Source organism: Triturus cristatus, chromosome 6 (assembly GCF_964204655.1).
Source record: "Triturus cristatus chromosome 6, aTriCri1.1, whole genome shotgun sequence".
Taxonomy (NCBI): domain Eukaryota; kingdom Metazoa; phylum Chordata; class Amphibia; order Caudata; family Salamandridae; genus Triturus; species Triturus cristatus.
The window spans coordinates 1,227,439,244-1,227,451,360 of NC_140589.1; the positions used below are offsets into that span (position 1 = coordinate 1,227,439,244).

General features: G+C 40.0%; 1 protein-coding gene across 1 annotated transcript in view; it reads left to right on the forward strand.

Moving 5' to 3' along the window:
- EZR (ezrin) overlaps positions 1-12,117 on the forward strand; it is a 151,418-nt gene that overhangs the window by 125,079 nt on the left and 14,222 nt on the right. The window contains exons 8-12 of the mRNA XM_085612150.1: positions 5,453-5,549; positions 8,162-8,325; positions 10,387-10,517; positions 10,908-11,068; positions 11,388-11,480. Of these exons, the coding sequence (XP_085468276.1) occupies positions 5,453-5,549; positions 8,162-8,325; positions 10,387-10,517; positions 10,908-11,068; positions 11,388-11,480 (646 nt within the window). The remainder of the gene's footprint in view (positions 1-5,452; positions 5,550-8,161; positions 8,326-10,386; positions 10,518-10,907; positions 11,069-11,387; positions 11,481-12,117) is intronic.

A 12,117-nucleotide genomic window follows, 5' to 3' on the forward strand; every position in this document is an offset into this window, starting at 1 on the left:
TGGACTTGTGAAGTCGGGCACTGGAGAAAACAAAATCAGTGGCAACCATGTGCAGCTGACATAGAAAGTTTATCTAGCTGGTATACGAGGTAAGGAACTGGTCAGAGTGCAGTGAGATGCCTTCCCTCTCCTATAAGGAACTGGTCAGAGTGCAGTCAGATGCCTACCTTCTCCTAGTACACACTGGCACAGTCTTAGCCACCTATACAGACACTGTCCGGGCCAACATACAAATTGTGGGTGTCCTTTAAGGTGGTCTGCCACTTATAGACACTTTCCTGGGCAAGGTCGTCTGGCGCATGTGCCAATTGCATAGGGCAGCAAAGTTAATTTGCATGAGACCAAGCATATTACTGCTACTTGTGGCCAAAATGTGCTTATGCACTTTATGTTCACCCATTTTCTAATATGGCAAGGTTACTGTGCCCCTTTCTGTATACCAGATTGTACCTCCTGCAATAAAATGGTGCTACACACTTGGAACTTTTTTGACTTACAGCAATTTACTCATCAAAACTCAGCCAACAAAAACACACACAAATAAACATACATACACACACATAGACACACACATATCTAACTAATTATTTGGTCTGGCTGTTGGCTATTATGAAGCTGCTGACTGCACACACTCATTCTGTGTAGTACAGTATCAGATAATTTAGTTAACTCTGCCATCGTCACTGCATTAGTAAATGTTCAAGAAACACTATATTTGCCATGAAGTTAGTTAAGCTTAATGGCCAACGTTTTTGTATTGCAAAAATTGTTTTACCATCTTTGTTTTAGTAACCAGTGTACTCCCACCTTCTATAGAACCCTTTTCTTTGTCATTTAGAGAAGCAATCAGTAACTTCGATTTACATAGCACATTATTTTCTTTGCTTATGGAAGGGCGTCTCAACTAAGACTTTTCGAGGTGAGTTTGGAGTTGTTCCATACAGCTGACAGGCAGGGTAACGCAAAACAACACCCCAATCATAAAGTGAAAGCGCTTAGGGGCCGTGGCAATTCGTCTGTAGAAGAGCGACTGAATGTGAAGCAATCTGGGTGGGAACGTGTTATTGAATACAAGAAAGAGCTGAAGCAAGTGGTACAAAGGCAGCTAGTGCCGCTGGCAACATAGCCCTTGACTGCCTGCCGTCACAGGGAGCTGTAGGTGTGCCAGGCGCAAGGTTATTCGATGCAGGCTACAATTCTTGAATGACTGGATCCTGTTGGTGTCGCCATGGTAATGTAAACTGGTTTCTCAAGCTTTGCGGGCTGTGTCTTCATGACCAAGCTGAGAACTGCTTCCGAATGCCAGCAGTCATGGCCCTTGGGGCAATATTGCCACATATGCCTTCAGTGGTGCTGTCACTCTCACAGTGTGCATTGCACTGTGTGAAAGATAATAAATCATCAGTTGAGTGTGCTTGTCCAGGGTGCCCAGCATTGTGTTTTTTCACAATTTTGATAGTGGCTGATGCAAACATTGTTCCAATGGTGGTATTTAGGGGTAACTTTTTGTTGACATTTTTATCAAAATGTACTAAGGTTTCCACATAGGCTTTTCTTTGCTACTCACAGGGTAACCACTAGGAGTAGTCCTTGTTCCAGCATTATGATGGAGTGGCATGATCTGAATGCAATATTTCAGGTTTTCAACTGATTTTCGGAGGGTAGTGCCAAAGATTTCGTTTCTGTTGAGATCATTAGCTCAGATTTAGTTTTGTAGTCAGAGAACATATCAAAATCCATGCGGAAAAATACTAAAACTAATTTGCTCCTATGAGAGTAACTCCTCTGTTAGATGATTAAGGTGTGGGATTTGTTTGGTAGATTTGCAAAGCTACAGATGCAATTTGGTTAAAAAAAAAAATAGCTTGGTGTAATAGGGTTTTAGGTGTTAAGGCAGCTTTTATCCATAAGAAGCAGCCGCACTAGTCATTCTTTGATCATCTTCTTGAATGTTGAGACTCAGTGGGAAGAAAAGCCACCTGTTTGAATTGTCAGCAGGTGTATTGTAGATATTTGGTTCAATTATATGTACATTGCCATACACTCCTTTATCGGTTCTTCTGGCCATAGAAAAAACAATGAAAAACACAAATTAACAAACACTTCCAATAAAAAAACTCACACTAATAACAGGTTGAGAGCGATAAAACAAAATCTGACCTGATAAAAGAAACTACAACAGTGTGTGCCTTGCAAGCAACCAAGTCTCCAAATGCATAGAACGCCATTTTAATAATGCAGTAACATTGGAACAAATACTACAGAATGCGGTGAATAGATAACAAAGCGGCATGCAGACGGAGAAGGTACACATTACCACACATTTCTTCCCTTTATATAAACAAGCACTGTATGTGGTTTCAATTTGGCAAAAGAATGTGAGGAAAAAAAGAAGGATGTGAAGAGAAAACAAAAGGAGTGACAACGTTCCGTAAACAAACCGAAGGATGTAAGGAAACACAGAAGATGAATGGACTAAATAAGGAAAAAACGTCTAATATAACTATATAGTTTTGGCAAAGAACAAATATTTAAAGTATGAACAAATAAAGTAAAAATGATATCACTGTAAAGCCCATGACACTGTACCAAATATAAACCATATAATCCTTAAATGTATATGGAACATTTCTACAACGTACAGGACGTGAAACATCATAAATCATTTCTCTTTCTTAGGCCAGTCATCAACTTGTGGTACAATTCGGTGGCACTCAGATGGTAAAGATTGTTGAAATGTAGGTGATGACCTATTAACATTTTATGCACAGTCATCAGTTTTAGAAGGATGACATGAACAGTGCATACATTCCTAGTTACAGGCATACTATTTGCTAATAAAGTTTTCTTCCCCCTCATTCTCCAAATCCTCTTTGTTTCCATAGTACTTGGAATGTGCGTACTACTCCACCAAATTGCATTTTTCAGTTGTACCAAGGTTTTACCAACTCCAACTATTTTGTGAACTTTTGAAAATGTAGGGACATATTTTCTGGAAAATGACAGTGCTGCAAGTTATCTTGCTGCACCGAGCTGCATCATTAGGAAAGTGCAGGATTGCGTTGTATTTACAGCAATACAGTACATCCCTGTGCTTTCCGTTGCGCTGGCACTCAATTGGCTGCCTAGCGCCAACTCAGGCACCCTTTCACTATGGTGCAAGGGTGCCTGCATTGTAGGGATGATTACATTTTTGCTGGAAGGGGCACCTTCCAGCACAAAATCAATCATTGGTGGTGTTTTCCTCCTTCTGCAGCACACATCGAAAGAGCCAAAAACGAGGAGAAATAAGGGTATTTCTCTGTGTTGTGCCACTTTAACGCCAAATCCAACGCTTTCCCAGGTTTACGAAACCTTGTAAATCTGAGAATGCATCGGATTCAATGGGTGTTGCATGGGAGCACCCACAGCAACACCCATGGAACTCCCCTTTCACACAGAGTAATGCATGAAAGTGAGCCATATTAACAAGGCCATGAAAAGCCATGCAGTGCTACTTTACTTGGCCTTGTAAATATGGGCCGGCACACTGCGCCTCTGGAGCATCACAAAAGTGATGCTCCGGCAGCGTAAAAGTGCTGCAGGGGCATTGTAAATATGCCCCTGAGTCTCACCTTTCGTGGAGTCAGCAATCTTGGCCAAATAACCAACATCTAAGTAATCATGTTTGTTCTCCAATATATTCAATGTTTCTTTGTGTTATTTCAAACCTATATTTGCCCTAGCACAATTGTAATTTTTTTTCAAGTTAAGAGGTTTCAATTTTCCAATAAGCCATTTAGGGCCAAGCACAGTACAGGCTTTCCTCTCTTGAAGAGGTTTATATAGAGTAAATCCAATGGTATTGTGGTGGGTACAGAGATAGACCCATATTAAATCATCCATACGTTTTTCACATTGACTCCCACTTTAAGAGCAAACCGAGTAGAGAGCGGATTTATTATGCTCAATACCAAGTGTTTTAGAAAACTCATTAAGTTTGTGTGACCTGAACTGTATTCCACTGTTCGCCATTATGGAAACTGGAATGCCTACCGTCTAAATCAATCTTCCTAAAAAATAGCAAGAGAATTTGTGTTAGGACTACATTCCACTTCTTTTCTGACCACTTTGGAAAACAGTCGATGACAATGAGAGCATAGGTTTCTCCAAAGAACTATTTCCCCTCATAAGGCCCCAACAGATCTATGGCAAGTTTTAAAAAAAGTATCAATGGAAATTCATTGAACCTAATTTCTGAATTGGTCTTCTCCAATACCTTATCGGAATTACCACATTGTTCACAACAAAATTTGAAATCTAATCGTCCATCAACGGCCACCAATAAAGTTCATTTCATTTTCTTTAGGGCCTGATTCAACTATTCTTCCATCATGTGCCAATAAGATAAGTCGCATGCAGATTGCTTTCGGTGGGACAATGCAATACTCTTTCAAAATTAAATTTCCTTCTGAAACCCGTTCCCTAGTGATTTTCCAGAAAACTCTAGAGAGATTTTTCATTTGACCTAATCTTTACTGGATTAGCGTTTTTCTTCAAAACTATGATATGTGTGAAACCTTTATTTTTTCCCAGTTTCTTTAAGAAGTAAGCATTCAATATTGGAGTTAATATCGTAGTCATTTCTTAAAACGCACACATCCTCAACAAACCTTTATTTTTTCCAAGTTCGCTTTGGAAGTAAGCATTCAATATCAAAGTGAACATCGTAGGCATTTCCTAAAACACTCACATCTTTATCCATCTTGATACAAAAAACATTATTTTTGGCATTGGGATTAAGAGAAATGTCCTTTCTACCTTGATGTGTCTGTCCTAATACATACTGATTATCAATTCCTGTGTACACATTGCCCACTGTTTGCCTATCTTGGAACTCGATAGTAGCTATAAAATATCCCAAAACATCAATTTTCTTTCTGCCAAATATATGTAACCTTTTAAAATTTGTTCCCATCTCGATACCATGAAAATGTTCCAGAACAGTGGTTTTTAACCTGTGGTCTAGGAATCTCTGGGTGCCTGCAATACCTATAAAAGGGGTCTGCGAAAGCTTAGAATAAAAAAAGTTATTATATTAACTGAATGATGTGTATGTACATAAAGAAGCAAGTGTGGATTTGATTGATGAATGCTTGTTGCCATAAATTTGTGAATTGTTTGGCAGTTTAAATTATCGAAACTGCTTAAGCCGGGGTTCACTGATTCCAATTTTGACTCTGGGAGGGTCCCTGGATTCCAGTGATGATTAAGAAAGGGTCCTCAGAATCAATAGTTTAAGGACCACTGTTCTAGAAAATATGTACCAAAGACCATGATAAAAGGTGATCCTGAATAAGTAGGTGGTGTGAAATATTCCTCATCCACACCACCAATAACAACCTCCTTCAAATTGCATTCAGAACTATAACCCTCCTATATGTCTAGTAACACTTTTACTTTGTATTTGCAGGTTGACTCCAAAAATTGGTTTCCCATGGAGCGAAATTCGAAATATCTCTTTCAACGACAAAAAGTTTATTATCAAACCCATTGACAAGAAATCACCTGTAAGTGGCCTGTTTATTGTCAATTGAATATTTACCTTGTTTGATCTCTGAAGCAGGTTGACTCTCAAGCTGGATCTTGATGCAAGAGCGAAGCATCAAGTAAATGATCAAGTCCATGTTTGATGGGGCTTTTTTTATGATTGTTGGCACTGCAGCTATGGTCCATGCTTGCTAGTGTGATTACAGACCAGTCTCATTCAAAAACGGACAGCGTTTACATTTTGAAAGTCCGCATTAATTTGGCCTGTTGGGCTCAGTGGTCTGTTGTTTGTATAATAGGTAATTAGTGCTTTTGGAGGGCATTGTGCTTGTGTACATTAACTCCACATCCCATACTTTCGTAACTTCACCACTGAAGCCACCATTTGTAACCTGCAAATATCAGAGCAATGTCGAGTCTGTCTATTTATATAAACAATGAAAGGTTTGAAGAATAAAATAGGAGTAAACCTGCTGATGCACAACCCTGACATGGAAGTGCACAAAACAAGCTAGGGTTCTTTTTGTCATAAGTAGAGCATAAAACAAAGGGAAGCCAGGCCATATTTTACTGACTGCATGTGGTTCTGTTACCTGGCTTGAATAGCAATTTGTTTAATAAGACCTCTCGAAGTGAATATTTGAAGGATCTGGGAAATGTTAAAGTTAGATACACATTATTGACAGGTTTCCACCCACATTTAATTCTATTTTCCAATAAAACTCTTAAGTCAGTGGAACAATTGTTATACTTTTTCAGCTCATGGGTTAAATCCCTGTATCCAGATAGCGATGACAATCAAAGTTATATTCCACATGACTCATGTTCTTGAAACCTGTTAATAGGACAAGCCAATGGCACAAATAAATAGGGTGAGGAATATGAACAATTGCATTCTTGCAGATCAGCACACCTGGGAAAACTAGCAGATAGTATCGAACGTTTGTGGTATCAGAAGGAATCTTTTTTTAATTGACAATTGGACATGATTAGCCCGATATGATATCTTTGAGTCGTATCAGTTTTAATACAGCATCTGCAATACTTTCCAAGAATATTTTGCACTGCGACTGCTGTACTAATGTATCACTGTGCAAAAATTACATTTGATGGGAATCCCTGGTCTGTCCACCATTGCTATTGATGAGGCTTAATTCCACTTGGGAATCCAAGTTGCCTTGCTGCACTGAGTTTTGTGAAAGGTTAGTAAATCTGGCCCATGGTTTGCAATGATAGCCCAGAGCTAAAGTTCAGGGCCCAGATTTACAAAGCCCTTGCGCTGCCATTGCATTACTTACGGAGGTGCAAGGCAATGCAAGGGCTTCAATGACATTTACTAGGTCAAGCACAGCCACCCTATAGGCTCTGCATGGCTTAGTAAATCCAGAGTAATGCACAGTAGCACATGTCGCTGCCTTGCATTAATCGGTGATGGGAAGGCGTTCCATGGGTGGAGCGTAGGCGCTCCCAATAATAATCCTAATATTAGTAAACCTGGGAATATGTTGAAATGCTACTCCTTCCGAACAGAGGCATTACTAGGAGAAATATTTTCCTCCTTCCATGTGTTCTACATTCTGCAGCACACATGGGAAGAGGGAAATGCTTCTGAGGATTGTTTTTGTGCAGGAAGTTGCCCTTTCCTGCACAAAAACAATTCGGCCTGTTACACAGGCACCCTTGCACCATGATGCAAGGGTGCCAGCATTGGAACTAGACTGCATAGTGTGTGCCAGTGCAGAGAGAGAGAGAGCAGGAATGCGCCATATATCAGTGAATATAGTGCAATCCAGCTTTCTCCATTTGACGCGGCGCAGCAAGTTGTTTTGCTGCTTTGCATTGCGTCAAATGTTGGTAAATCGGCACCAAGGTATCATACCTTAATATTTGATGTGTCTGAGGTTCTCGTTTCTCAGATATATTCGTTAAAACATTCTGTTAATAGTAGTTTCCAGAAATTTAGATTTTTTGACTCTACTTTGATTTCTGTGAGAAAAGCAAACATTGAAGCCTGCTGGCCTATTCTCCTGTGATCTAGCCCCTGTTTGTTTTTTGCACATGGTGCAGTATATAATCTCCCTCTTGTGTTTTTGAGGTTCCTATTATTTCCCATTAGAATCTACTCTATGGGCAGTGTTTTGAAAGCATACTGGATCCTTAGCCCCAAAATATTTTGTGCTCAGTGAATAGGACCTTTACATTGATCTTAACTGCCAACAGTTGCTGAAAGAGAGTCCTTAAAAGTGGCTTGAAGGAATCCTATATCTCCAAGTTTAGGGTCAATTTTGTTCTTTATTTGTGCACTAAATATGCTCGGGTACATTTGAAGTGCATTTTATGAATGCATAAATGAGAGAAGCGCTTTTTTTGTGCAAGTCACTAAGTTATTGAACTCCTTTCTATAATCTATCTGAGGTCTGAGAGGCTATAGTTCTGCAAAGAGAGTAGATTCTAAAAAAGGTTGTTGGGTCCTTAAATACGTACTGCTGAAGGTCCAACTCCATGTCAATGCCATGAAGCATATCTTTGGTTCTTGTGCTATAAATATTGATTAACATAGTAGTAAACCCAGCCAATGACTCTCTTGACCTGTGTGCTTTATTCTGTCCTTGTGTACTTGTATTCTCTACAGGACTTTGTATTTTATGCACCACGACTAAGAATCAACAAGCGCATCCTCCAACTATGCATGGGAAACCACGAGCTGTACATGCGACGAAGAAAGCCTGACACAATTGAAGTGCAACAAATGAAAGCACAGGCCCGTGAAGAGAAACACCAGAAAGTGATGGAAAGGTGAACTGAATTTCGTGTGTGTGTGTGTGTGTGTGTGTGTGTGTGTGTGTGACATAGCTACTCCAAGAGTTTAAAGTGCTGTTTTACCATTTCGTAGCTAAGCCTTCGAGTTGGCTGTGTTGCAAAAGATTTACACATGTAATTGCGGGACATCTCTGCATAATGCTCAAATGTTCGCTGCTCTAAGTATTGTTTATACCCTGTTATTCGCCAGGTCTATATACCCTGTTATTCTCCAAGTGTATTCACTTCACTCTATCCCTATTTATGTTACTCTGTATTTCAAACTTGTACACAACGTGTTATCCCTGTAAAGCACTCTGATACCCTAACGGGGTCACGTTCACGCTCTATAAAACGCTAAATAAATACATTTACCACCTCCTCACCAGCCAACAAAGGTCAACCCTATGTAAACAATGCCACAATTGCATTGTCTGTTCCCCCCCTAAGGCCGTTTCTTTTGTCCTAGTAAGAGTAGGCACAGGGAAAGAACTCTGTGTTGTAAATTTTCCCAATCCTGTGTGGCATGATGAAATTGCTGCAACAATAGGCAGGTAGAGAAAATGTAGCCTCAAGAGTGTGGGACAGGGAACACTTCCAATATCTACCTAATTAATCTCCTGCCTGTAGAGGACACTGGCCCTCAGTGACATGGAAAGCTGCTATGGCTTACTGGTTAGTGGTTTTGCAAGGAGGCGGCATCAAAGTAAATGGTTTCTGACCCAAACTAGATGGCTGGGGTCCCAGTGGCAGAGCAAGCAATTGTTCTCTGATTTGGAAAGCTGTCTGCCCTTAACCCCATGTGACGGTGGAATGCAGAGGATTGGAGGACTTCTGCTATTTTTTGTTTAGCAGAATTCCTATTCCCTCATTCTCTAGAATGGTCTCCAATATTCAAGAAAAACTTACTTTTAGAGAACGTGTCAATTCCGACCTCTATTTAAACATTGTGTTAGCTGTTTTACATTTGAAGTAAATGGCGGCTATCTATGTTAGAATGGTGTTTCCTCATAACATGAACTTTGTGATGTTGACGAAACTGATGTAAAGTTAAATGTGATCAGCATATTAAACAAACGCAATGTCTCGTTGGCTACGTAGCCGTCCCAACGGCTCCATGTGCAGATTAAATAGCATCTGAGTGAGTATGGATCACTGCCACACTGCAAGTAACAGAGCAGTGGGGGCTGGGATGAGGTATTTCAATGAATTGCTTCATGTCACATAGATATATTGTTAGCCATTTCAATATAGTCTGCAGTTCCTATGTATGGGGAAACGGTCTATAGGTGCTCCAAATGTTAAGGTGGGGCATAGAGGGAGGGACGGAAAGCCTCACACATTCCCCTGATAGTAATTTTCCATTTATAGAACTGTGCATATGTTGATAAAATGGAGCAGGTTAACACTAAATATATTTTTGCTGTTTGGGTAACAAAAAAAGTATCAAACATGTTTTCCTGAAGCCAGGTTTTGTGGTGCATTTTGCGTTTTTTTAGGAGTAGAAGCAATTTTTTGTTTAGCAATTGAACGCGAGCAAAATAAAAAACAGAAAAGCATTTTCAAAATGGCTTTGTGCTCGTTTTCACTTCCATGTTTGCCACAAAATAAAGAAGACCGATTCGGCCTTACCTGGTTTTCTAGTAAATGGCTATTGTCCGTGCTTAATTTTGAAAAAAATACTTAATAACCGCAGGGGCCCAAAGGATTTCTCAGAAGACTACCTGGAAATGTCGGGGTTTCTGAATACCAAGGATGTTTGATCTCATTGTTCCTCTTTCATCCACCACCATATACTTCCTGTCACATTGTCTCAACCCTGCAGGTTCTTTTTCATTCCAACATTCTCCCTTTGTCATTCTTTTTCCATATTTCTCTTCCTCCATTTTCTGCTTTTCTCTCTTTTGTTTTGAGTCAAAGTCTGATGATGAAAAGTACGTCCTCGTACCTCAAAACAAGTACCTGTGGGCGGGCCCCTCCTCCAGCCAACAGCTGAAATTGATATCTTAAAGCTGACCTTTTGTTTGACCTGTGTGTTTTTGGTTGTGTCCCATGCAGACAACAGTTGGAAGGCGAAAAGAAGAAAAGAGAAGCAATTGAAAAGGAGAAGGAGCAGATGCTGAGAGAGAAAGAGGATTTAATGCTGAGGTTAAAGGAGTATGAAGAGCAAACCAAGAGGGCAGAGAGAGGTAAGTTGTGACAGTGGGTTGAAGGGATGTGTTGCTTTCCAAGCATCAGCACATATCGCCACTATTAGTAGAACTCCTGTTTTCACATAGTTTGGTGCTATGTAGCTTTCAGTTAACTGTAAAGCTAAGAGATCCTTGCATATGCATTTCTAAATGCAAATTGTTAATATTGCATGGGTGCAGATTTGCATTTCAATTTTGTCATTTTGAGTTTCTTCTTCCCCAGCAAGTATATGTGCAAACAGCATGCTTTAGACACCATTGATACTAATGTTCTGGCCAAGGATCCTTCTTGATCGGTATTGGCACTTGACATGTTTCTGCAAAGACTGTGTGATGGAAGAGTTTGGTTTGCGTACCTTTATCTAACAAAGTCTTCTGCATTCACAGAGCTCTCTGAACAGATTCAGAAAGCCATCCAACTGGAAGAGGAGCGGAAGAGAGCCCAGCAAGAGGCCGAACGATTGGAGGCTGATCGCCTGGCCGCTATTCGATCCAAGGAAGAACTGGAAAGACAAGCTGCTGACCAGATGAAGAGCCAGGAGCAGCTGGTAAAGGCAACCTTTGGTTTCTCATACCATCATTTATACAGTGCTTTTGGTCACCTATTATGATAGCTGCCAACCAATGTGCTTCACTTAATTTTCTTCACTTGTGGCCTTTCATGAAAAAAGGAAGGATTGGGTATATTAGAACCAAGATTGTATTTTTAGATTTTCCTTTTACTAAAATGGGACACTTTTGTCTCTCATTAAGGAGGTTGACCCTCCCTTATATTCCCTGCCACTGTGTTTATTGCTACCAACGTGTGTGGCCTTAGGAGGTAATTTGGAAACAAGATACATCCAGTCTTGACTTCTGTTTCAACAGGCATCTGAGCTTGCAGAATTTACAGCCAGAATTTCACTGCTCGAGGAGGCGAAGAAACGTAAAGAAGAAGAGGCTGGCGAATGGCAGCACAGGGTAAGAATGCCTGAATAATATTCTCTGTGCACTGTTTTGGATACCAGTGTGGCAGCAGCATCTGTAATTCTTTGGAGTTTTATCACTTTGACTATATTTAAACTCTTTGGCCTCCTTGCATTCTCAATGAAATGGGTTTTACTTACAATTTTCAAGTCCAGCTAAGACCATAAAATAGTACTTTAAGTTCTCCATATTCAAACAAAATCTGCTTACCAGCACTGTTTATATAAACATAGCACTAAAACCATAATAGTGGCCATTCTTAGGCAGCCATAATGTAATGGGTGTCCATCAAAATTATGACGACTAGCTCAAGATACTCTGATTTACCATTACTAAAGCCCATTCAGGTTCCACTTGACCCTTTCTCTCTTGGTGTTTATTTATAATCAAGTATATTCTCCAATGCACTATGGTGTGATACTTTCCCCCAAAAGTTTTAATGTCAGAATAAGGTCAACTATCCAGCATTATGTGCACATTTCGGCCCATTTAGTTTTGCTGCTAAAATAATGAAGCTTGCTTTAAAGTTATGAAGCCTTGCACCAATTGGTTAATCTGGGTACTACGAAATTGCACATTTTAATGCAGTGTCAGTACAAAATAAGCTGCATGTTAATATTGCACATGCCTC